Source organism: Pseudophryne corroboree, chromosome 7 (genome assembly GCF_028390025.1).
Source record: "Pseudophryne corroboree isolate aPseCor3 chromosome 7, aPseCor3.hap2, whole genome shotgun sequence".
Taxonomy (NCBI): Eukaryota; Metazoa; Chordata; class Amphibia; order Anura; family Myobatrachidae; genus Pseudophryne; species Pseudophryne corroboree.
In genome coordinates, this window is record NC_086450.1 from 374,621,725 (window position 1) to 374,645,522 (window position 23,798).

A 23,798-nucleotide genomic window follows, 5' to 3' on the forward strand; every position below is an offset into this window, starting at 1 on the left:
CCCTGCGCACCCAGCCGTTAGTTGTCACGGCTGGATCGCGGGTATCCATGGTAACGCATCGTCACTTCCGGTTACAAACCGGAAGTTATGCGTTCCACACGGCGGAATATGCGTTTCAGGCCACAAATAGTATAGGAGGATGCACAATGTACAGTTCAAGTGCAACAAAAGTGCAAATATATTAAGTGCAAATATATTAAGGTTAATGGCTTGGCCCAATGTGAACATAGGGGATATTGAGAAAATAAACTAATATTGGTGAGGTGGGTATAATGGGGACCTGGAGACTCACACATAGTACATAATGAGAATCAATTTAATACAGTCATATAAGTGTGCGCTACGCGCGTCACACCCGGGCAGAAAATGTTAGTGAACGGTCATATCGTTGTTACTATGTAATCATGGGACTTTGGATTTAATCTAAGTATCTTACAAAAACATAGGAATAATAAACAAGTGTTAACCAGACTCGTGGTAAAGGTATTCATAGCTTTGCTACAGTTCACCTCAGCGTATCTCCATCACACCTGGATAGAGTCTAGTGGAAAAAGTTTTTTTCTTTCGGCTGCGGTCCTTAATAACTGCTCTATTACCCCAGAAATATTGAGAGGGGGTTATTTTCATTCATCCCTCTAGGGGAAATAGTGTCTAATCTGTGGATCCAGAAGCTCTCTCTTCGTTTCAAACTCATGATGCGGTCTCCGCCACGGGTGGGTGGTGGTACCCAGTCAATAAGTTTGCACCTGAGATTGGATACTTGGTGATGATGGGTCAGAAAGTGCCTCGGTACAGGTTGTTCTGCTTTCTTAGATTCAATCGCCTGGTGGATGGTAGTCCTATGATTAGCCATTCTATCACGGAATCTTCTCGATGTCATCCCGATGTCATCCCGACATAGTATATCCCCTAGAGGGATGAATGAAAATAACCCCCTCTCAATATTTCTGGGGTAATAGAGCAGTTATTAAGGACCGCAGCCGAAAGAAAAAAACTTTTTCCACTAGACTCTATCCAGGTGTGATGGAGATACGCTGAGGTGAACTGTAGCAAAGCTATGAATACCTTTACCACGAGTCTGGTTAACACTTGTTTATTATTCCTATGTTTTTGTAAGATACTTAGATTAAATCCAAAGTCCCATGATTACATAGTAACAACGATATGACCGTTCACTAACATTTTCTGCCCGGGTGTGACGCGCGTAGCGCACACTTATGACTGTATTAAATTGATTCTCATTATGTACTATGTGTGAGTCTCCAGGTCCCCATTATACCCACCTCACCAATATTAGTTTATTTTCTCAATATCCCCTATGTTCACATTGGGCCAAGCCATTAACCTTAATATATTTGCACTTAATATATTTGCACTTTTGTTGCACTTGAACTGTACATTGTGCATCCTCCTATACTATTTGTGGCCTGAAACGCATATTCCGCCGTGTGGAACGCATAACTTCCGGTTTGTAACCGGAAGTGACGATGCGTTACCATGGATACCCGCGATCCAGCCGTGACAACTAACGGCTGGGTGCGCAGGGCGCAGGGCGGGAGACACTACAGACAAGTCTGTGCAACGGGATAGACTGGATTTATCCCCCATTAGTGCCACTTTTGTTACATTTGTTTAAACGGCCGGCGGAACGGGACTTCCGGTATGACCGGAAGTGACGTCACGGCCATATGGACTTGTGACCCTTTCAATAATTAGCTCTTGGGTATATATTCAGGGGGCCTGGGAGGCAACATGCAGATCCTGGTTCCTGCTTTTGATGTTGACTCTGATGCTGCTGTTTTCCTGATTTTGCTTTAAGAGACTGGCTAATACCTTGAGAAAGGTCCAATTCAGGACCGAAACGTTGGTGAGCCTTTTTGTTATATACTCTGCTTGTGACATGAAGATACACATGGAACCAAGTTTTTGTGAATAAATGACTTTATTGCATATATTATAACAAGTCTGGAGAGTGCTATCTTTCCCCACGGTTAATGTGGAGAAACGCTGTACTATATATATATATATATATATATATATATATATATATATATATATATATATATATATATATATATATATATATATAATTTTCTCGGAGTGAAGAAACTGCACTCGGGAACACAAATAATTTAGAAAAGCATGGTCTACGTTTCGGAGACCTTTAATCTCCTTCGTCAGGGCATAAAACAACAGTGACAATTACATACCTTTAAATACCTCACCCAGGTGCACCAGATGCCCGCGACCACGTCCCGTCGCCACCCCGCTAATGTCGCCGGAACTGATTGCCAGGCAGAGGCAGTCACTGAGCTGGAGGGGGCGGCACGGCGGTGTTTGGCCGCAGTGTTGTGGGCGTGGTCCAGCCAACGCAGGCGTGGCCGGACCGTGTGTGGGGCGGGTCGCAGCAGCTGCGTGACATCACATGCAGCCTCTGCGATCTGGGCAGCGACGAGTAGCTCCCGGCCAGCACGCAAAAGCTGCGCTGGCTGGGAGCTACTCCTGAAGTACAAAAGCATCACCACTGTGCAATGCTTTTGTACTTCAGCGACGGGGCAGGGACTGACATGCGGGGCGGGCTATCCCTGTGCTGGGCGTCCCCCCGCATGCCAGTGTGGATGATCGTAGCTGTGCTAAATTTAGCACAGCTACGGTCAAGACTGAATCACCCCCTATAATACCGCTTTTACACCAAAGTCCCTAGTCTGACTCGGTATTTGGAAAACGGGTCCAAGGCTGATTAGATCTGGAAGTTGCCCCTTTCCCACTTTGGCACCGATCCAGGATATTCCCAGGTCGGTACGGTTTACACTGCAAGGGTGCAGGCTCTTTAGGCCGGCTCTTGGAGATGACATCATCTCTAAGCAGGGGGGGGGGGGGGGGGAGAGGCGAGGCTTTTCCACTGAACTAAAACCCGGACTGATGGGCAAATACCCAGGTTTTTCATGGCAGTGGAAAAGGGGTATAATATACCTAACACTGCGACTAGTGTATTTTGAAGAAGTGGCCTCTCCTGGATAGGTCTCCCCCTTCCTGCCAGTGCCTAAATCTAGGCAAGCACAGTCCTCTCTTTGAGGAATATGAAGATAAGAATTTTACGGAATACACCGGTGGTTCCTTCCTTTCGTAATGCTTGCCATTATTGTAATACTTTTATGATTTTTCAATAAAATTGCAGTTAAAAAATTAAATGGACACAAGTTCGGGTGAGCGGACTCCCTGTCTCCGTGCTCAGGCCCACACTCGCTACATGTAAGTAGGAAATACAAAATTGCTTTCCATGATTGTATAGATGCCATCTGACTCCACTCACTTCGCATTCGGTTATCTTGAGAGCTTGGCACTTAGTGCCCGATTCAGCATGGAACGCTGCTCCGACAGCGTTCGCATGCTGGGTCCTTTTTGAAGTGTGAGAAGCGACGTCATCTGACATGTGAATGCCTCTACCTGATTGACAGACAGAGGCGATCGTGAGGTGGGAGGGGCTGTCGCGTCGGCGTTGGGGTGGCATGGTATGGTCCGGACAACGTAGGCATGTCTGGACCGTTTATGGGGCAGGCTGCAGCGGCTCGAAAAATGGTGGACAGCAAGGCAGAGGGCAACCCTAAACATGCGAGCGCATCACCGTCTTGCGACATGTTTGCGCGTGCGTGGGGGCAGGACGTGGCATGCGTGGTTGACTTGCTGGGCATATAATGGGTTGTAGATGTGCATTTTTTCGCACATCCACGACCCATGCTGAATTAGGCGCTTAGACAGCTGACCCTGATTTACTTACATATCAAAACGAGATTTATGGTAAGAACGTACCGTTATTAAATTTCTTTCTGCGAGGTACACTGGGCTCCACAGGGAATGACATTGGGGTGTAGAGTAGGATCTTGATCCGAGGCACCAACAGGCTAAAAGCGTTGACCTTCTTCCCAGAATGCATAATGCCGCCTCCTCTATAACCCCGCCTCCGTGCACAGGAGCTCTGTTTTTGTTAACCCAATGCAGTAGCAGGTAAAGAAACGACAACCGTTACTAGCCACATACACCACATTCTCACGACAGGAGAAAGTGTCAGCGGCTAATGCCTTACCAACCCAAAGAAGCTAAGTGCGTCAGGGTGGGCGCCCTGTGGAACCCAGTGTACCTCGCAGAAAGAGATTTAACAACGGTAAGTTCTTACCATAAATCTTGTTTTCTGCTGCGGGGTACACTGGGCTCCACAGGGAATAACATTGGGGATGTCCTAAAGCAGTACCTTATGGGAGGGGACGCACTGTAGCGGGCACAAGAACCCGGCGTCCAAAGGAAGCATCCTGGGAGGCAGAAGTATTAAAGGCATAGAACCTTATGAACGTGTTCACTGAGGACGACGTAGCTGCCTTGTACAATTGTTCAAGGGTCGCACCACGGCGGGCCGCCCAAGAAGGTCCAACCGACCGAGCAGAATGGGCCTTTATGGTAGCAGGAGCTGGAAGGCCACCCTGTAAATAAGCATGTGCAATCACCATTCTAATCCATCTGGCCAAGGTCTGCTTGTGAGCAGACCAGCCACGTTTGTGAAAATCAAATAGAACGAATAGAGAATCCGACTTCCGGTTGGAGGCAGTTCTCTTCACATAGATACAGAGAGCCCGTACCACATCCAAAGACCGTTCAGGAGAGACAAAGGCCGGAACCACAATCTCCTGATTAAGGTGGAAAGAAGACACCACCTTAGGCAGACACCCGGGATGCGTTCTAAGAACCGCCCGGTCATGGTGAAAAATCAGATAGGGAGACCTACAAGATAGGGCACCCAAATCCGACAAGCATCTAGCAGAGGCAATAGCCAGTAGAAACAACACCTTAAGAGAAAGCCACTTAAGGTCTGCAGATTCAAGAGGCTCAAACGGAGACTCTTGCAACGCCTCTAGAACCACAGATAAGTCCCAAGAAGCCACAGGCGGGACGTAAGGAAGTTGAATCTGCAACACACCCTGCGTGAATGTATGAACATCGGGTAAAGTCGCAATTTTTCTCTGGAACCAAACCGACAAGGCAGAAATATGAACCTTGATGGAGGCCAGACGAAGGCCCAAGTCCAGGCCTTGTTGTAGAAAGGGACCAACCTTTGGCGCTACTGGATAATGCTCAGCAATGGTAAATTACTAAAGAATTAATAAATTATTGAGTCGCAGTTTTGTGCAAAAAGATTTTAAATTAATTAACCTGTTATAAGATCATGAGTAATAGCTGATAAGAGAATACAGTGTAATTCTATTTCCTTTTCTGTGTAAATTAAGGTATGTGGATATTGTAAATGTGTCACTGTATTGCATAGTATATACAAAGTATGTATGAGTAGAATAAATAAGTCAATAAAGGAATGGAAATAAGATCTTTCTATAATTTAAATGAACTTATTTAATAGGCTAATAGTTTGTTTAAAAATGACAGTATTTTTGTACACCTTAATACCTGAGCGCGCTCTCCGTAGTATAAATGATAATAATAATAATAATAATTTCTAAACATACAGTATAATTAAAACAATTATCACTCTATATATATATATATATATATATATATATATATATATATATATATATATATATATATATATATATATATATATAGATATACAGGTTGAGTATCCCTTATCCAAAATGCTTGGGACCAGAGGTATTTTGGATATGGGATTTTTCCGTATTTTGGAATAATTGCATACCATAATGAGATATCATGGTGATGGGACCTAAATCTAAGCACAGAATGCATTTATGTTACATATACACCTTATACACACAGCCTGAAGGTCATTTTAGCCAATATTTATTATAACTTTGTGCATTAAACAAAGTGTGTCTACATTCACACAATTCATTTATGTTTCATATACACCTTATACACACAGCCTGAAGGTAATTTAATACAATATTTTTAATAACTTTGTGTACTAAACAAAGTTTGTGTACATTGAGCCATCAAAAAACAAAGGTTTCACTATCTCACTCTCACTCAAAAAAGTCCGTATTTCGGAATATTCCGTATTTCGGAATATTTGGATATGGGATACTCAACCTGTATGTATGTATGTATGTATGTATATATATATATATATATATATATATATATATATGAAGTGGTGACTCGTCAGGTAAGTGCTCTGGCTGGACGTTCTGTGTCCGCAAATGTCCGTTTTAACAGAGTTCCCGGTACTTTTACTGGTTGGGTAGCTTCTAATCCCAGTGCAGAGTACCTGAGTGTTTCAGCGTTCAGATAAAAGTTTGCAAGGGCGCTTACGTGTCTTCACCCCGTCCGGGGCTGAGGGATCCGTTGTTTCTGCTTGTGTCCTTTAGTGCTGCTGGTGTTTTTTTCTCCGTAACCACGGTGTGTTACAGGCGCCTGTAACTCCGATCCTCGTGGTGCTTTCTCGCCGGCGTCTTCCAGGTCGTCAGGATCTCCGGGTCTCGGATGAAAAGGGGGGCGTGGGCCAACGCGTTTCACTCATCCCTGACGAAGCACGGCACTAAAGGACACAAGCAGAAACAACGGATCCCCCAGCCCCGGACGGGGTGAAGACACGTAAGCGCCCTTGCAAACTTTTATCTGAACGCTGAAACACTGCGAGTACTCTGCACTGGGATTAGAAGCTACCCAACGAGTAAAAGTACCGGGAACCCTGTTAAAACGGACATTTGCGGACACAGAACGTCCAGCCAGAGCACTTACCTGACGAGTCACCACTTCATATATAATTGGAGACCGGTCTCCTTCATTTTTATATTTTTATATATATATATATATATATATATATATATATATATATATATATATATATATATATATATATATATATATATATATATATAGTGATAATTGTTTTAATTATACTGTATGTTTAGAAATTCTTATTATTATTATCATTTATACTACGGAGAGCGCGCTCAGGTATTAAGGTGCACAAAAATACTGTCATTTTTAAACAAACTATTAGCCTATTAAATAAGTTCATTTAAATTATAGAAAGATCTTATTTCCATTCCTTTATTGACTTATTTATTCTACTCATACATACTTTGTATATACTATGCAATACAGTGACACATTTACAATATCCACATACCTTAATTTACACAGAAAGAGGAAATAGAATTACACTGTATTCTCTTGTTATCAGCTATTACTCATGATCTTATAACAGGTTAATTAATTTAAAATCTTTTTGCACAAAACTGCGATTCAATAATTTATTAATTCTTTAGTAATTTACCATTGCTGAGCATTATCCAGTAGCGCCAAAGGTTGGTCCCTGCCCCCTAGAGATTGCAAAAAACAAGGAAACAACCGAAAAGAGTTTTCTACTCTAACCTGCACGGATATCTGAACATACAAGTAACCTTTATAGGGAGCGCGGAGCACACCCCCAGCTACACTTGTTGTAGAAAGGCCAAAAGTTTGGCCGTACTAAACTTGTAAGCGTCATAATTGTGAGATGCGCACCAAGCAAAGTAAGAATTCCAGACCCTATGATAAATCCGAGCAGAAGCCGGTTTCCGGGCCTTCAACATGGTTTGAATGACCGCCTCAGAAAGTCCTTTTGCCCTCAAGACGAAAGCTTCAAGAGCCACGCCGTCAAGGCCAACCAGGCTAAATCCTGAAACACACAGGGGCCCTTAACGAGGAGATCTGGTCGCTGCGGAAGTAGAAGGGGATGCTCTATCTAGAGACCCTGAAGGTCTGAGAACCAATGCCGTCTGGGCCACGCGGGAGCGATCAGAAGTAGGATTCCACCTTCTTGCTTGAACTTCCTTAGTACTCTAGCCAGGAGTGACACCGGAGGGAACACGTATGGCAGTTGAAAGTTCCATGGAATTGCCAGTGCATCCACGAACGCTGCTTGAGGATCCCTTGTCCTTGCTCCGAAGACCGGAACCTTGTGATTGTGTCGAGACGCCATAAGGTCCACATCTGGAAGGCTCCACTTGTCCACGAGGAGTTGAAACACTTCTGGATGGAGGCTTCACTCTCCGGCGTGTACGTCCTGACGACTGAGAGAGTCCGCTTCCCAGTTCAGGACACTCGGAATGAACACTGCCGATATGGCTGGCAGATGGCGCTCTGCCCACTGAAGAATTCTTGATACTTCCCTCATTGCCATGCGGCTTCGAGTGCTGCTTTGATGATTTATGTATGCCACCGTGGTGGCATTGTCCGATTGCACTTGAACATGTCTATTCTGTATCACATGCTGGGCTAGTGATAACGCATTGAACACTGCCCGCAATTCCAGAATGTTTATCAGGAAGAGAGACTACTCCTTGGTCCACCGACCCTGAAGGGAGTGTTGCTCCAACACTGCGCCCCATCCTCTCAGACTGGCATCCGTCGTCAGAAGAACCCAGTTGGAGATCCAGAAGGGACGACCAGTGCTCAATCGTTGGTCCTGAAGCCACCAGCTCAGTGACAGGCGGACCTCCGGAGACAAGGAAATCATTTGGGAACTGATCCGGTGAGGCAGGTCGTCCCACTTGGCAAGAATCGGCTTCTGCAGAGGACGGGAATGGAATTGAGCGTATTCCACCATGTCGAAAGCCGACACCATGAGACCTAACACTTGCATCGCCGAATGTATCGACACTTGCGGATGAGATAGGAACCATTGAATCCTGTCCTGAAGTTTCAGGACTTTCTCCTGAGACAAGAACAACCGCTGGTTGTGAGTGTCCAACAGCGGCCCCAGGTGCACCATGCTCTGAGCAGGGACCAGGGAAGATTTTCTTCCAGTTGATGAGCCACCCGTGGGTTTGCAGAAACTGGACAGTCCGATCCAGATGGCGCAGGAGAATGTCTGGGGAATTCGCCAGGATCAACAAGTCGTCCAAATACAGTAGGATCCTGACCCCTTGACGGCGGAGTACAGCCGTTATTACCGCCATGACCTTGGTGAAGACTCGCGGAGCCGTGGTCAAACCAAAAGGTAACTCTCAAAATTGGTAATTGAGGTTGCCAACCTCAAACCTCAGGAACTGCTGATGCGACATTGTAATGGGAATATGCAGGTAAGCATCCTGTATGTCCAGGGAGACCATATAATCCTCAGGCTCCAGGGCCAGAACAATAGAGCGAAGAGTTTCCATACGAAACTTGGAGACCCTCACAAATTTGTTCAAGTACTTGAGGTTGAGAATGGGCCGGTAGGACCCATTCGGTTTCGGGACTATAAACAGCGGTGAATAGTACCCCTTTCCTCTCTGAGCCAGAGGTACCTGTACCACCACTCCTGTGTCCAGGAGGGACTGTACTACCGAATGAAGAGTTTTTGCCTTTACCTGATCCGAAAGTTCATCTGTCAGGCAAAATCGGTGAGGGGGATGATTCAGCGTAACCTCGAGTGACGACTTCCCGTACCCAGGCATCTGAAGTGGTCTTCAACCATTCCTGGGTAAACCCCAGAGGGAGGCCTGCCTCATGCAGCAGGCTTGTCCGTTTTGGAAGCAGGCTGACAGGCAGCCCAGGTTCGCTTGGGCTTAGTGGGCTTGGAAGTGCAAGCCTGTTTTGGGTACGCCCGACCCTTTGCTTTCCCTGAAGGACGAAAGGAGCGAGAGGAAGTACTCTTAGCCTTCGGTACTGAAGGAGCAGTACTAGGTAGACAAGCTGTTTTAGCAGAAGCTAAGTCAGCCACTATCTTGAGGTCTTCTCCAAAAAGAATGTCTCCCATAAAAGGGAGCACCTCCATGGTCGTCTTAGAATACAGATCCACCGACCAGGACCGCAGCCAGAGAATCCGGCGAGCCAAAGTGGACGTAGTAGAAGCCTTGGCTGGCAGAATACCGGCATCAGAAGCCGCCTCTTTAATATAATGAGAAGCTGTGACAATATACGATAGACATTGTCTAGCATGATCAGAAGCGTTGGAAGGCAGCTCAGCTTCCAACTCCTGAGCCCACGCTTCAATAGCCTCTGCAGCCCAAGTCGCTGCAATGGTGGGCCGATGCGCAGCACCTGCTAGGGTGTAAATCGCTTTTAAGCAACCCTCCACACGCTTATCCTTCGTTTTTTTTCAGAGAAGTGATGGTAGTGACAGGCAGAGCTGAGGATACTACCAGCCGCGCCACCTGTGAATCCACTGGCGGGGGTGTCTCCCAATTTTTTCTTGGCTCCGCCACGAGGGGATAGCGAGCCAGCATCTTCTTGTGAGGCTTGAATTTCTTTCCTGGATTTTCCCAGGATTCCTGCCGTATGTCAACTAAATGGTCAGAATGAGGTAAATCTTGTTTTAACCACCTTCTGACGTTTAAACCCGTCCAGTTTCTTAGGGTCATCAGTAATTTGAAGAATTATCCTGATAGCCTCAAACAAGTCAGGAACATCCATCTGTGAAACAGGTTCCCCATCAGAATTGTCAGTGTCTGTGGGGTCAGTATATACGCCATCCTCATCAGACGAGGTGTCTGGGACATTGATGGATTGTGAGGAAGTAATGGCCTGCTTAGAGGACCCCTTGGTCTTAGGCGGGCGAGGGTTAGATTTGTGTTTATTCAATGATTGGTTCAATTGCTGTAACTGATTGGACAGTTGATCTGTACATGGCGGATTAACTGCAGGGACCATAAGCAGTTGCTCCGGCACAGGGGGTCCCAAAGGGGGGGGGGGGGGGGGGTGTAAGTCTAGTTACCAGCGTATAGAGTAACGTGTAGAAAGTAGCCCAAGGTGGGTCATTTTGAACCCCCATTGCCACAGTCCCGCTGGGAGAAAGGGAACCCCAGAACCCTCTGCTGCTATGTTTTCCTCAAACGTGTCTTCAGCGTCACCACCACCACGCAATGTGGGATTAGCCCCAGCTCCGTTGCCTTTTGCAGCCGACATATATCTGAAAGCTCAATTTAAGGCAACACAGTACAATATCGGCAGCACAATACCTGACAAGAGCTCCCTGTTTAGTATATTATCACAAACAGGGAATGCAAGAGGTATATGGTGACTAAAAATCACAGAGAAAAATACACAGTAAGTATATCCTGTGAACACCTATATTAATAATAAACCTGACGCACTTAGCCCCCTCAGGTTACAGAATATAGGGATAGCAATCTGAGTGAGATACACGAAATGGAAGCCACAGAGCAGCTATATGCGCGCACACACACTTTGTCACATTGTACAATGCAGAAATTATGACATGCAATAAAACTGCACTGGACTAGCAATACAGAGTAAAACTAAGTATAGCTATATACTCAGTAGATATAACAATTCACAGTAAAGACTGAATGTATATCACAGGGTACTTGTACTACATAACCCTGACTAAATGCACTCTTTCTTAACTAACACTGTCAGCAGACATGTAGAATACTTAAAAGCTCTTCTCAGGGCTGCTGGAGCAGCCCCCCTGTTGTATGCCTGCACTGCATGGCACCAACTACAAAACTGAACTCCTGTGCACGGAGGCGGGGTTATAGAGGAGGCGGCGCTATGCATTCTGGGAAGAAGGTCAAAGCTTTTAACGTGTTGGTGCCTAGGATCAAGATCCTACTCTACACCCCAGTGTTATTCCCTGTGGAGCCCAGTGTACCCCGCAGCAGAAACTTCTCTTATTTTGCTGCACATTTTAATTTCAGCCCCATCTTAGATCCATTCCAAATAAGTGTAGCTTTCTACATTAGGCCTGTTTGACCAGTGCTATTTTTGGTTCTGCTGCTGGGAATAAATGAAATTCCCAGGTACAGGAAAGAAGTCACCATATGTGGATGTGTGTAGACAGGAAGATGGTGGCTGCTGGATGTAGAATCACATCTGCTGATCCCATACATTCCTCTCGGATCAGTAATACACAGAATGGCAGTCGCTGATGATCACTTTATTGGCCCATCACAGGTTCTTGTAAGGTTGGGTTAATCTGTCTCGCTTCGGTTCAGTTCTGTGAGGTGGCACTAGAGGTGTGTATCCTGTTACTGGCGGCTGGGAGGACTGTGTGTTTTGGGGGGGGGGGGGGGGGGGGGAGTGCCATAAGTCCCTTGTGGGCTCGGTGGCGAGTTGTGCTCGCCACAGGTTCTATTCCAACTCTGTGTGAAAAAAAATTTTCGTGCAAAAATACATACCACAGACCTATGTATTTTCGCGATCGCTGAAATAAAGCCCACTTATTGCGGATATGGCCTTGCGAAGTCAAACTCCCGATAAGCGCCGGTTATTAGGGCAATTGGATAGCCCCCGGCGAATCTGTTATCTGTGGTAAATTACCACAGATAATTTGGAAACTCCCATAAGCTTGTTTCCAGTTCTTGAGAGAAGAATCTGTTATTACATTGCTGCATATTCCCTGGCACAAGGGTACTGGATATCCTTGTAATGTCATTCCCTTGTGTTCTGTACCCTGTTATCTACTTTTGTTCTCACAACTTCTGAAGTTAAAAATATCTGACTGTACCATTTTGTAACCTAGAAACCGCTTGTATGCAAATGTCGTATCAATGTTTTTTTTTTCCTTGTTTTAAACGAACACTCCTCCCAGTGCTGTCACCGCTGAGAATGAACAATGCCTTATGGTGCCATGTCCTAGCGTCCCTGCATACCAATGATTCTGCGTATAGACTGCAATAGCAATATGAACCTCTATAATCGATCAGAAGTCACTGCACCAAATGAGAAACAATGACTGCTAGAGACTTTTGTACAGCTTCATATAAACATATGCCTGTAATATTTATACCCTTTTAATGCCAACTCAGACCTATAAGCTCCACTTTTAAAGAGGCAAATATTTTCATGGTGAGTACTACACTGCCCCCTATGTCTGAGATGAGATGATTAATCTAAAAGTGACTGTTAGGACAGCTACTATATTGCCTTATTCGCATGATCATTTGACCGTTGAGCAGCGGCGTTCCTTTTTGCTTAGTAAGAGAAGAGTCGGGTTAAGAATAATGTATATAAATATATAGAGAACTAGTTCTTTATAAAGAATACTTTATCTGCATGTTCCAGAATTAAATGTAATTGTACTCTTTCATTAGGGGTTTGATTACAATATCTCTCTGGAATCAAAAATTAGATTGCAAGCTTTGGTGTCACAGTCTGTGTACTCCGAGCCATTGTACCATCATACTCCGCATTCCTTCCCCACACATCTTATAAAGGTTATAATGCGGTTGTTGTCACAGATTTCTCCATCATTAGATTGGTTTGCGGAGAGCGTGTGGGCTGAAGCAGCTCCTGCCAAGGAGGAAGCTTTTAAGTAGGATGTTTGGCATAACAAGCCTTAGATGCCAGCAAATACCTTTCACTCACATCCAACAGTTTCATCATTCCATCCTTCCCAATACAAACAAGCTGTTATTTAGTCATGGAAGCATCTACTGTTAATTGGGGGCAATAGCTTTCCGTTAATATGGTTATTTTCTGGATGAAACCTATGGCTTTTATTTCTAGTCCTGAAACATTAAAGGGACACTGCACTGCAGATGGACTACTTCTACAACAATAACAAGAGCTCCCCTTGCAACATAAATAGGTGTCGATTGTTTTCTGCATGTTGCTTATTACATAAATGGGGCTGTGATCATCGGTGCCCCCTAGTGTATGAACTGCAGAGGTACACTGGCATGGGCGATTAGTGATCCTGAGGGCCCACTCAATAATTTATTTATTTGTGTACTGTGCTTTAGGGTCAGCACAGTGATATGCAAAAGCACATACCTTTATTATTACTTTGACACTTGTATATAAGGGTGAAGTCAATAAGATGTGATAATGGGTTAGCGCACCTATCATGCGATAATTCTGCTTAACGTCTGTATGTGCACTCCCAATTGTAACACCATTTAATTGGAAAATAGCGGTAATTTTTGCTTGTGTAAGTATGGGGAATTCTGCCTGTATCCCAAAAAAGACAAACTAATATAAGATAGCAGTATAGAAGTCTATTATTGACCATAACAAAAGTATTTGGGGGTCTTAAAATGCGTTAAATGGATGCATTATTCTAAAACATTGAAAAAATGCTAGCAATTTTTTTGTGCTAAATAAAAGCTCTACTTGAATTTGGGGAAAATAAAAATAGGTGATAGTATATATTTGGTTAATTTTAAGCCACATTTAAAAAAAAAAAAAATACAACCCACCATCCAAATAACTCCCACCTGCAAGTTTTAAAACACCTGTCCCACTCATAAAGCACCCACTTATAACTGGGGTGAGGGGTTCTTAACCAAGTCCTGACATTTTTACCTTTAAAATAGGGATTTTCCCCAACTTTTCACCTGCCCAGGAGGAAAATTAAGTTTTCTTGTGGAGTAGAACTTTAGGGTAAAAACCTGTGTGTGTGTGTGTGTGTGTGTGTGTATAGTATGTGATAAATCAGATTTAACATTAAAAACCACTGACAGGTGAAGTAAATAACTGATTATCTAATTACAGTAGCACTTGTCAAGGGGTGGGATATATTAGGTAGCAAGTGTACAGTCTGTTCTTGAAGTTGAGGTGTTGGATGCAGGAAAAATGGGCATATATAAGGATCTGATCAACTGGCTAGGCTACTAGGTCAGAGCATCTCCAAAAGGCAGATCTTGTGGGGGTATTCCCGGTATGCATGTGTTAGTACCTACCAAAAGTGGTCCAAGGAAGGATAACTAGTGAACTGGCGAAGGGCCTACAAATGGGCATGTGAGTATCGGAACTGGACAATAGAGCAATGGTCTAGTGAATCACGTTTTCTTTTACACCATGTGGATGGCTGGGTGTGTGTGCGTCGTTTACCTGGGGAAGAGGTACGAAGGATACTCTTGAGTAAAGTGCAAGTCGACAGAGGCAGTGTGATGCTCTGGGCAATGTTCTGCTGAGAAAACTTTAGTCCTGGCATTCATATGGATGTTACTTTGAAATGTACCACCTAACTAAATATTATTTTAGACCAGGTACACCCCATCATGGCAGTGGTATTCTCTGATGGCAGTGGCCTTTTTAGCAGAATAATCTGTCCTGCCACACTACAAAAATTGTTCAGGAATGGTTTGAGGAACTTGACAAAGATATCAAGGTGTTGCCTTGCCTCCAAATTCCCCAGATCTTAAGCCGAAAGGTCCAGGCCCTGGAGGCCCCACATTGCAACTAACAGGACTTAAAGTATCTGCTGCGAACATCTTGGTGTCAGATACCACAGGACACCTTCAGAGGTCTTGTGGAGTACATACCTCAATGGGACCTACACAGTATTTGGCAGGTGGTGGTTATTGTAGCAGAGGCAAGACCTCTTGATGTAATCTGTCATTACAAAATAATTTATATGTTGTGCTATCATGGAGGATAATCTAATGCTATGCCATGCAGTTTGGGATCTTTAGGAGCTTCCTTTTGCAAATGTAAAAATGCAAGGATTGTTTGGACTTGAGCCTAGGGATGGAGACCTCTCCTTTTAGTCCCTTACCAGTGGAGACATGGAATGTTCTTTAAAACTTAAAAAGATGAGTAGTCTGTGTTGGTCCTGTCAGAGTCATGACCAGGCATTGTCTAGTACACCTCCTCACAATACCTCTTTCTGGTATATTCAGCGTTTCTTGGCGCCTAGTCCCTTCCATTTAAATCCTGTTAACAGTCCAGATGGGTGGCAAGCGATATACCGGCTGTAGGGATCCCGGCGCTCAGCATACTGGCGCCGAGATACCGACAACTACTCTCCCTATTGGGGTGTCCACGACACCCCTGGGGGGAGAATAAATAGTGTGCGCCCCTCTGCCCGCAGCGAGCCTGCAAGGGGCTCTTTTGCGCTCGCCCCTCTACCGGTATTCTGGTGGTCGGAATCCCGACATCCAGCCAATCATACTACACCCGTCCAAAGCCCCAAGGGGCAGTCTCCTCTACTATATACACACATGTAGTAGGGGTGATTTCTCTTGGCAGCCAATTGGCTGCTGCACAGGAGGGGTTTTCTGTATCTTATAAAAAAAAATTAGTTAAAATGTACTGTGTAAGGCTATTTGAAAGTGGAATTGTAGAACACCTTGTCCGTCAGTAGTTGCGGTTTTACTTGACACACCGATCGCTACAGTCCTGCTAGCATACTGATATAGATGTGTTGTGTTGTATTATGTTTTTATCTTGCAGGTTCGACTGGCAGTCACTGTTGTTGTTGGTAATTGGCTTTTGGAGCTCAGAGATAGATATTCATACTTCCATAAACTGATACCTCTTCTGCTAAGCAGCACTACGGATGAGATCCCTGATATTAGGTAAGGAACCAAGGGGGTAATTCTGAGTTGATCGCAGCAGGAACTTTGTTAGCAGTTGGGCAAAACCATGTGCACTGCAGGGGAGGCAGATATAACATGTGCAGAGAGAGTTAGATTTGGGTGGGGTGTGTTCATCTGCATTCTAAATTGCAGTGTAAAAATAAAGCAGTCAGTATTTACCCTGCACAGAAACAAAATAACCCACCCAAATCTAACTCTCTCTGCACATGTTATAACTGCCCCCCCTGCAGTGCACATGGTTTTGCCCAACTGCTAACAAAGTTCCTGCTGCGATCAACTCAGAATTACCCCCAAAGTGTGTGCGTATTTACTTGATTTTAGAGATTTGTAGTATTAGGCAGTACTTGCTTGTTCAGGCCACCAGATATGTAATGTAACATAATCTGTACCATTATCATTGTTCACACACAGTAAGCAGTTAGGTGAGGATAATGGTCTAGGAGAGCTCACGTTACTGTGATGTGTGCAAGCAGTAAGTGCCGTGTTAGGATTCCCGGTACAGGCTGTATTTGTATTGCAGCTATTTCTCCTAAGTGGATGCTGGGACTCCGTAAGGACCATGGGGAATAGCGGCTCCGCAGGAGACTGGGCACAACTAAAAGAAAGCTTTTGGTCTAACTGGTGTGCACTGGCTCCTCCCTCTATGACCCTCCTCCAGACCTCAGTTAGAATCTTGTGCCCGGCTGAGCTGGATGCACACAATGAGCTCCTAGAAAAGAAAGTATATTTTAGGTTTTTTATTTTCAGTGAGATCTGCTGGCAACAGACTCACTGCTACGAGGGACTAAGGGGAGAAGAAGCGAACCTACCTGCTTGCAGCTAGCTTGGGCTTCTTAGGCTACTGGACACCATTAGCTCCAGAGGGATCGAACACAGGGCCCGACCTCGATCGTCCGGTCCCGGAGCCGCGCCGCCGTCCCCCTTACAGTGCCAGAAGCATGAAGATGGTCCTGAAAATCGGCGGCAGAAGACTTCGGTCTTCAACAAGGTAGCGCACAGCACTGCAGCTGTGCGCCATTGCTCCTCATGCACACCTCACACTCCGGTCACTGATGGGTGCAGGGCGCTGGGGGGGGGAGGCGCCCTGAGCAGCAATATTAATACCTTGGCTGGCAAATAATCACAATATATAGTCCCAGAGGCTATATATGTGAAAAATACCCCTGCCAGGATCCATAAAAAAGCGGGAGAAAGTCCGCCGAAAAAGGGGCGGGGCTATCTCCCTCAGCACACTGGCGCCATTTTTCCCTCACAGCTCCGCTGGAAGGATCGCTCCCAGGCTCTCCCCTGCAGTTTCAAGCTACAAAGGGTAAAAAAGAGAGGGGGGGGGCACTAAATTTAGGCGCAGCAATATATATATAAGCAGCTATAAGGGAAAATCACTCAGTTATAGTGTTTATCCCTGTGTTATATAGCGCTCTGGTGTGTGCTGGCATACTCTCTCTCTGTCTCCCCAAAGGGCTTTGTGGGGTCCTGTCCTCTGTCAGAGCATTCCCTGTGTGTGTGCGGTGTGTCGGTACGGCTGTGTCGACATGTTTGATGAGGAGGCTTATGTGGAGGCGGAGCAGATGCCGATAAATGTGATGTCACCCCCTGCGGGGCCGACACCTGAGTGGATGGTTATGTGGAAGGAATTACGTGACAGTGTCGACTCCTTACATAAAAGGTTTGACGACATACCAAATATGGGACAGCCGGCTTCTCAGCCTGTGCCTGCCCAGGCGTCTCAAAAGCCATCAGGGGCTCTAAAACGCCCGCTACCTCAGATGGCAGACACAGATGTCGACACGGATACTGACTCCAGTGTCGACGACGATGAGACTAATGTAACTTCCAATAGGGCCACACGTTACATGATTGAGGCTATGAAAAATGTGTTGCACATTTCTGATGTTACCCCAGGTACCACAAAAAAGGGTATTATGTTTGGAGAGAAAAAACTACCAGTAGTTTTTCCTCCATCTGAGGAATTGAATGAAGTGTGTGAAGAAGCGTGGGCTTCCCCCGATAAGAAACTGGTAATTTCTAAAAGGTTACTGATGACGTACCCTTTCCCGCCAGAGGATAGGTCACGTTGGGAAACATCCCCTAGGGTGGATAAAGCGCTCACACGCTTGTCAAAGAAGGTGGCACTACCGTCTCCGGATACGGCCGCCCTAAAGGAGCCTGCTGATAGAAAGCAGGAGGCTATCCTGAAGTCTGTATATACACACACAGGTATTATACTGAGACCAGCTATTGCTTCAGCATGGATGTGCAGTGCTGCAGCTGCGTGGTCAGATTCCCTGTTGGAAAATATTGATACCCTAGACAGGGACACTATATTGCTAACCGTAGAGCATATTAAAGACGCTGTCTTATACATGAGAGATGCACAGAGGGATATTTGCCGGCTGGCATCTAAAATAAGTGCAATGTCCAATTCTGCCAGGAGAGGGTTATGGACTCGGCAGTGGACGGGTAATGCAGATTCTAAAAGGCACATGGAAGTTTTGCCTTATAAGGGTGAGGAGTTGTTCGGGGATGTTCTCTCAGACCTTGTTTCCACAGCAACAGCTGGGAAGTCAGCATTTTTACCCCATGTTCCCTCACAGCCAAACAAAGCACCGTATTATCAGGTACAGTCCTTTCGGTCCCATAAGGGCAAGCGGGTTAAAGGCGCGTCCTTTCTGCCCAGAGGCAGATGTAGAGGGAAAAAGCTGCAGCATACAGCCAGTTCCCAGGAGCAAAAGTCCTTCCTCCAAGTCCACCGCATGACGCTGGGGCTCCACAGGCGGAGCCAGGTACGGTGGGGGCCCGTCTCAAAAACTTCAGCAATCAGTGGGCTCGCTCACGGGTGGATCCCTGGATCCTTCAAGTAGTATCTCAGGGGTACAAGCTGGAATTCGAGACGTCTTCCCCCCCCCCGCCGTTTCCTCAAATCTGCCTTGCCAACAACTCCCTCAGGCAGGGAGGCAGTGCTAGAGGCAATTCACAAGCTGTATTCCCAGCAGGTGATAGTCAAGGTGCCTCTACTTCAACAAGGACGGGGTTACTATTCCACAATGTTTGTGGTACCGAAATCGGACGGTTCGGTGAGACCCATTTTAAATTTGAAATCCTTGAACACATATATAAAAAAATTCACGTTCAAGATGGAATCGCTCAGGGCGGTTATTGCAAGCCTGGACGAGGGGGATTACATGGTATCACTGGACATCAAGGATGCTTACCTGCATGTCCCCATTTACCATCCTCACCAGGAGTACCTCAGATTTGTGGTACAGGATTGTCATTACCAATTCCAGACGTTGCCGTTTGGTCTATCCACGGCTCCGAGGGTATTTACCAAGGTAATGGCCGAAATGATGATACTCCTTCGAAAAAAGGGAGTTTTAATTATCCCGTACTTGGACGATCTCCTGATAAAGGCGAGGTCCAGGGAGCAGTTGTTGGTCGGGGTAGCACTATCTCTGGAGGTGCTACAACAGCACGGCTGGATTCTAAATATTCCAAAGTCACAGCTGGTCCCTACGACACGTCTACTGTTCCTGGGGATGGTTCTGGACACAGAACAGAAAAAAGGGTTTCTCCCGGAGGAGAAGGCCAAGGAGCTGTCATCTCTAGTCAGAGGCCTCCTAAAACCAAAACGGGTGTCGGTGCATCACTGCACGCGAGTCCTGGGAAAAATGGTAGCTTCCTACGAAGCAATTCCATTCGGCAGGTTCCATGCAAGAACCTTTCAGTGGGACCTGTTGGACAAGTGGTCCGGATCGCATCGGCTGATAACCCTGTCTCCAAGGACCAGGGTGTCTCTGCTGTGGTGGCTGCAAAGTGCTAATCTTCAAGAGGGCCGCAGATTCGGCATACAGGACTGGGTCCTGGTGACCACGGATGCCAGCCTTCGAGGCTGGGGGGCAGTCACACAGGGAAGAAACTTCCAAGGACTATGGTCAAGTCAGGAGACTTCCCTACACATAAATATTCTGGAACTGAGGGCCATTTTCAATGCCCTAAGTCAGGCAAAACCCCTGCTTCAAAACCAGCCGGTACTGATCCAGTCAGACAACATCACGGCAGTCGCCCATGTAAACCGACAGGGCGGCACAAGAAGCAGGACGGCGATGGCAGAAGCCACAAGGATTCTCCGATGGGTGGAAAATCACGTGTTAGCACTGTCAGCAGTGTTCATTCCGGGAGTGGACTACTGGGAAGCAGACTTCCTCAGCAGGCACGACCTCCACCCGGGAGAGTGGGGACTTCATCCAGAAGTCTTCCGACTGATTGTAAACCGTTGGGAAAGGCCACAGGTGGACATGATGGCATCCCGCCTAAACAAAAAGCTAGAAAAATATTGCGCCAGGTCAAGAGACCCTCAGGCGATAGCTGTGGACGCTCTAGTGACACCGTGGGTGTACCGGTCGGTTTATGTGTTCCCTCCTCTTCCTCTCATACCAAAGGTACTGAGGATAATAAGGAGAAGAGGAGTAAGAACTATACTCATTGTTCCGGATTGGCCAAGAAGAGCTTGGTACCCGGAACTTCAAGAAATGATCTCAGAGGACCCATGGCCTCTGCCGCTCAGACAGGACCTGCTGCAGGACTTACCGCGGCTGCGTTTGACGGCATGGCGGTTGAACACCGGATCCTGAAGGAAAAGGGTATTCCGGAGGAAGTCATTCCTACGCTGATTAAAGCTAGGAAAGAAGTGACCGCAAACCATTATCATCGCATTTGGCGAAAATATGTTGCGTGGTGTGAGGCCAGGAAGGCCCCAACGGAGGAATTTCAGCTGGGCCGTTTTCTGCACTTCCTACAGTCAGGGGTGACTATGGGCCTAAAATTGGGTTCCATTAAGGTCCAGATTTCGGCTCTATCGATTTTCTTCCAGAGAGAACTGGCTTCACTACCTGAAGTTCAGACTTTTGTTAAGGGAGTGCTGCATATTCAGCCCCCCTTTTGTGCCTCCAGTGGCACCTTGGGATCTCAACGTGGTGTTGGATTTCCTAAAGTCACATTGGTTTGAGCCACTTAAAACCGTGGAATTGAAATATCTCACGTGGAAAGTGGTCATGTTGTTGGCCTTGGCTTCGGCCAGGCGGGTATCAGAATTGGCGGCTTTGTCATGTAAAAGCCCTTATCTGATTTTCCATATGGATAGGGCAGAATTGAGGACTCGTCCCCAGTTTCTCCCTAAGGTGGTATCAGCCTTTCATTTGAACCAACCTATCGTGGTGCCCGCGGCTACTAAAGACTTGGAGGCTTCCAAGTTGTTGGACGTAGTCAGGGCGCTGAAAATTTATGTTTCCAGGACAGCTGGAGTCAGAAAGACTGACTCGCTATTTATCCTGCATGCGCCCAACAAGTTGGGTGCACCTGCTTCAAAGCAGACTATTGCTCGCTGGATCTGTAGTACGATTCAGCTTGCACATTCTGCGGCTGGACTGCCGCATCCTAAATCAGTGAAAGCCCATTCCACGAGGAAGGTGGGCTCTTCTTGGGCCGGCTGCCCGAGGGGTCTCGGCTCTACAACTTTGCCGAGCAGCTACTTGGTCGGGGTCAAACACATTTGCTAAATTCTACAGGTTTGACACCCTGGCTGAGGAGGGTCATAGAGGGAGGAGCCAGTGCACACCAGTTAGACCAAAAGCTTTCTTTTAGTTGTGCCCAGTCTCCTGCGGAGCCGCTATTCCCCATGGTCCTTACGGAGTCCCAGCATCCACTACGGACTACGAGAAATAGATTTACCGGTGAGTAAAATCTTATTTTCTCCTCTTCTATACATCCCCGAGGTCTGTCGCATCTGCACATATTGCTTATCCCACCCATTCTACCCTACATAGTGTGCCCAGGATGGCTGCTTCACCCTGGACTTTAGTGAATAGGTTGAACAACCCACTGAACTGGTGATTCTGTGGGTGTCTTGTACTATGTCAATGGTAAGGGGATCACCATGTAGGGTCCTCTTAAATTTGTTTCTCTCAGTTCACCATATGTATTAACCCACAGGAAGGAAAGCGAAATGTTGCATATAGTGAAGTATTGTTTAATACATCTAACAACATGAACAACATATAAAATACATATACAATCCACACAGATAGAAGTATCTACCAAATGGTTTGACCAGCAATAATTACCGGAGGTGGTGTGAACTGTGAGCAAACCAGTTCAAACAAGGCTTGACTAAATGAAATTCCCGGGCACTACACTGGATCAAGCTTTCATCACCAGCATTCAGTAGCAGATGTCATCCAGGTCTAACCATCAGGTGTCCCTGCTTAGGTCCAACGCGTTTCTACCCCTTCTGGGGTTGTTTTCAAGGTCCACGATCTGATGGTTAGACCTGGACTCCCCTCCCCTGTAGAATGTAAGCTTTCACGAGCAGGGCCCTCAACCCTCGTGCTTATCCTTCTCTCACTTAAACATCATTGACGGCACCTAATCCCACGGTTTCTTCCACCATGATACTTATGTCAGTGTTATTTACCCTGTACTTCTCCTATATTGTCTTCAATTGTAAGTCACTATTGTCTCGTTTTTGATTTATGTACTCTGTAATTGGGCGCTGCGGGTCCCTCGTGACGCAATATAATTAAAGGACAATAATGATAATAATATGTTTAATGTTTTGGATTAACCCACTGTAACTATTGTAGTGCGCCCAAGATGGCTGCTTTGCTATGTGGCTTCTGTTCTGCAAACGTAATTGGAGAAAAATGTCCTTTTTGGAGAAAGGCACTATATGAATGATTTTTCTTGTTTTTAATTGATCCCCAGGCTCAGAAATAAGATGTCTCAGGCAGTCTATTGTCCTTCGGTGCATTACGGTCTCATTTAATGCTCACTCTTCCACAGTAATGTGTCCACCTACTGCCAGCAATGTCCTGTGCCCCTCTAGATCCCACTGTCAGAAGAGCACACTTGAGCATTCATCTTACTGGGCCTGATGCAGTCTATTGCTACATGGCTGCAGTTGTTCTCACATTGCCTACATGGAATTAATTTGCCCATATGCAGAGTTGTATGCATCTTTGTGAGCGGACTGCCCTATCCGTACACTTGGCTTGATAGCCATTATCATTGTCCTCATCATCCGTGCCCACTGGCACCAGCCTATACTTTGTTGCAGAATATCTGTCAGGAAACAGGCATACTAACAGTACCACCCAGATTCACCTAGCCAGCAGTTCCATCAATGTGCCTTATCTGACTTCCGTCTAAATGAGAACACCCCATTACAGTCCCTCAAGTGGAGAAGCGTACGACTTCCTGCAGCGGGGTACACTGGGCTCCACAAGGATAGACGTTGGGGTGTAGAGTAGGATCTTGATCCGAGACACCAACAGGCTCAAAGCTTTGACTGTTCCCAGAATGCACAGCGCCGCCTCCTCTATAACCCCGCCTCCCTGCACAGGAGCTCAGTTTTGTAGTTGGTGCTGCAGTAAGCAGGCACATAAGAGGGGCTGCTCCAGGCAGCCCTAGAAGAGCTTTTTTTGAAGAAAAAAGTGAAGACTTCAAGGGCAGCAGCGGTGGTAAATGTCAGAAGACATTCACTGCTGCAGCTCCAGCTCTCCCCAGCGGCGCTGTACACTC

General features: G+C 46.1%; 1 protein-coding gene across 2 annotated transcripts in view; it reads left to right on the forward strand.

Moving 5' to 3' along the window:
* Positions 1 to 23,798, forward strand: part of DNAAF5 (dynein axonemal assembly factor 5) — a 241,225-nt gene that overhangs the window by 34,491 nt on the left and 182,936 nt on the right. For both annotated transcript variants that reach the window (XM_063934513.1, XM_063934514.1), the window contains exon 3: positions 16,078 to 16,202. In XM_063934513.1, the coding sequence (XP_063790583.1) occupies positions 16,078 to 16,202 (125 nt within the window). The remainder of the gene's footprint in view (positions 1 to 16,077; positions 16,203 to 23,798) is intronic.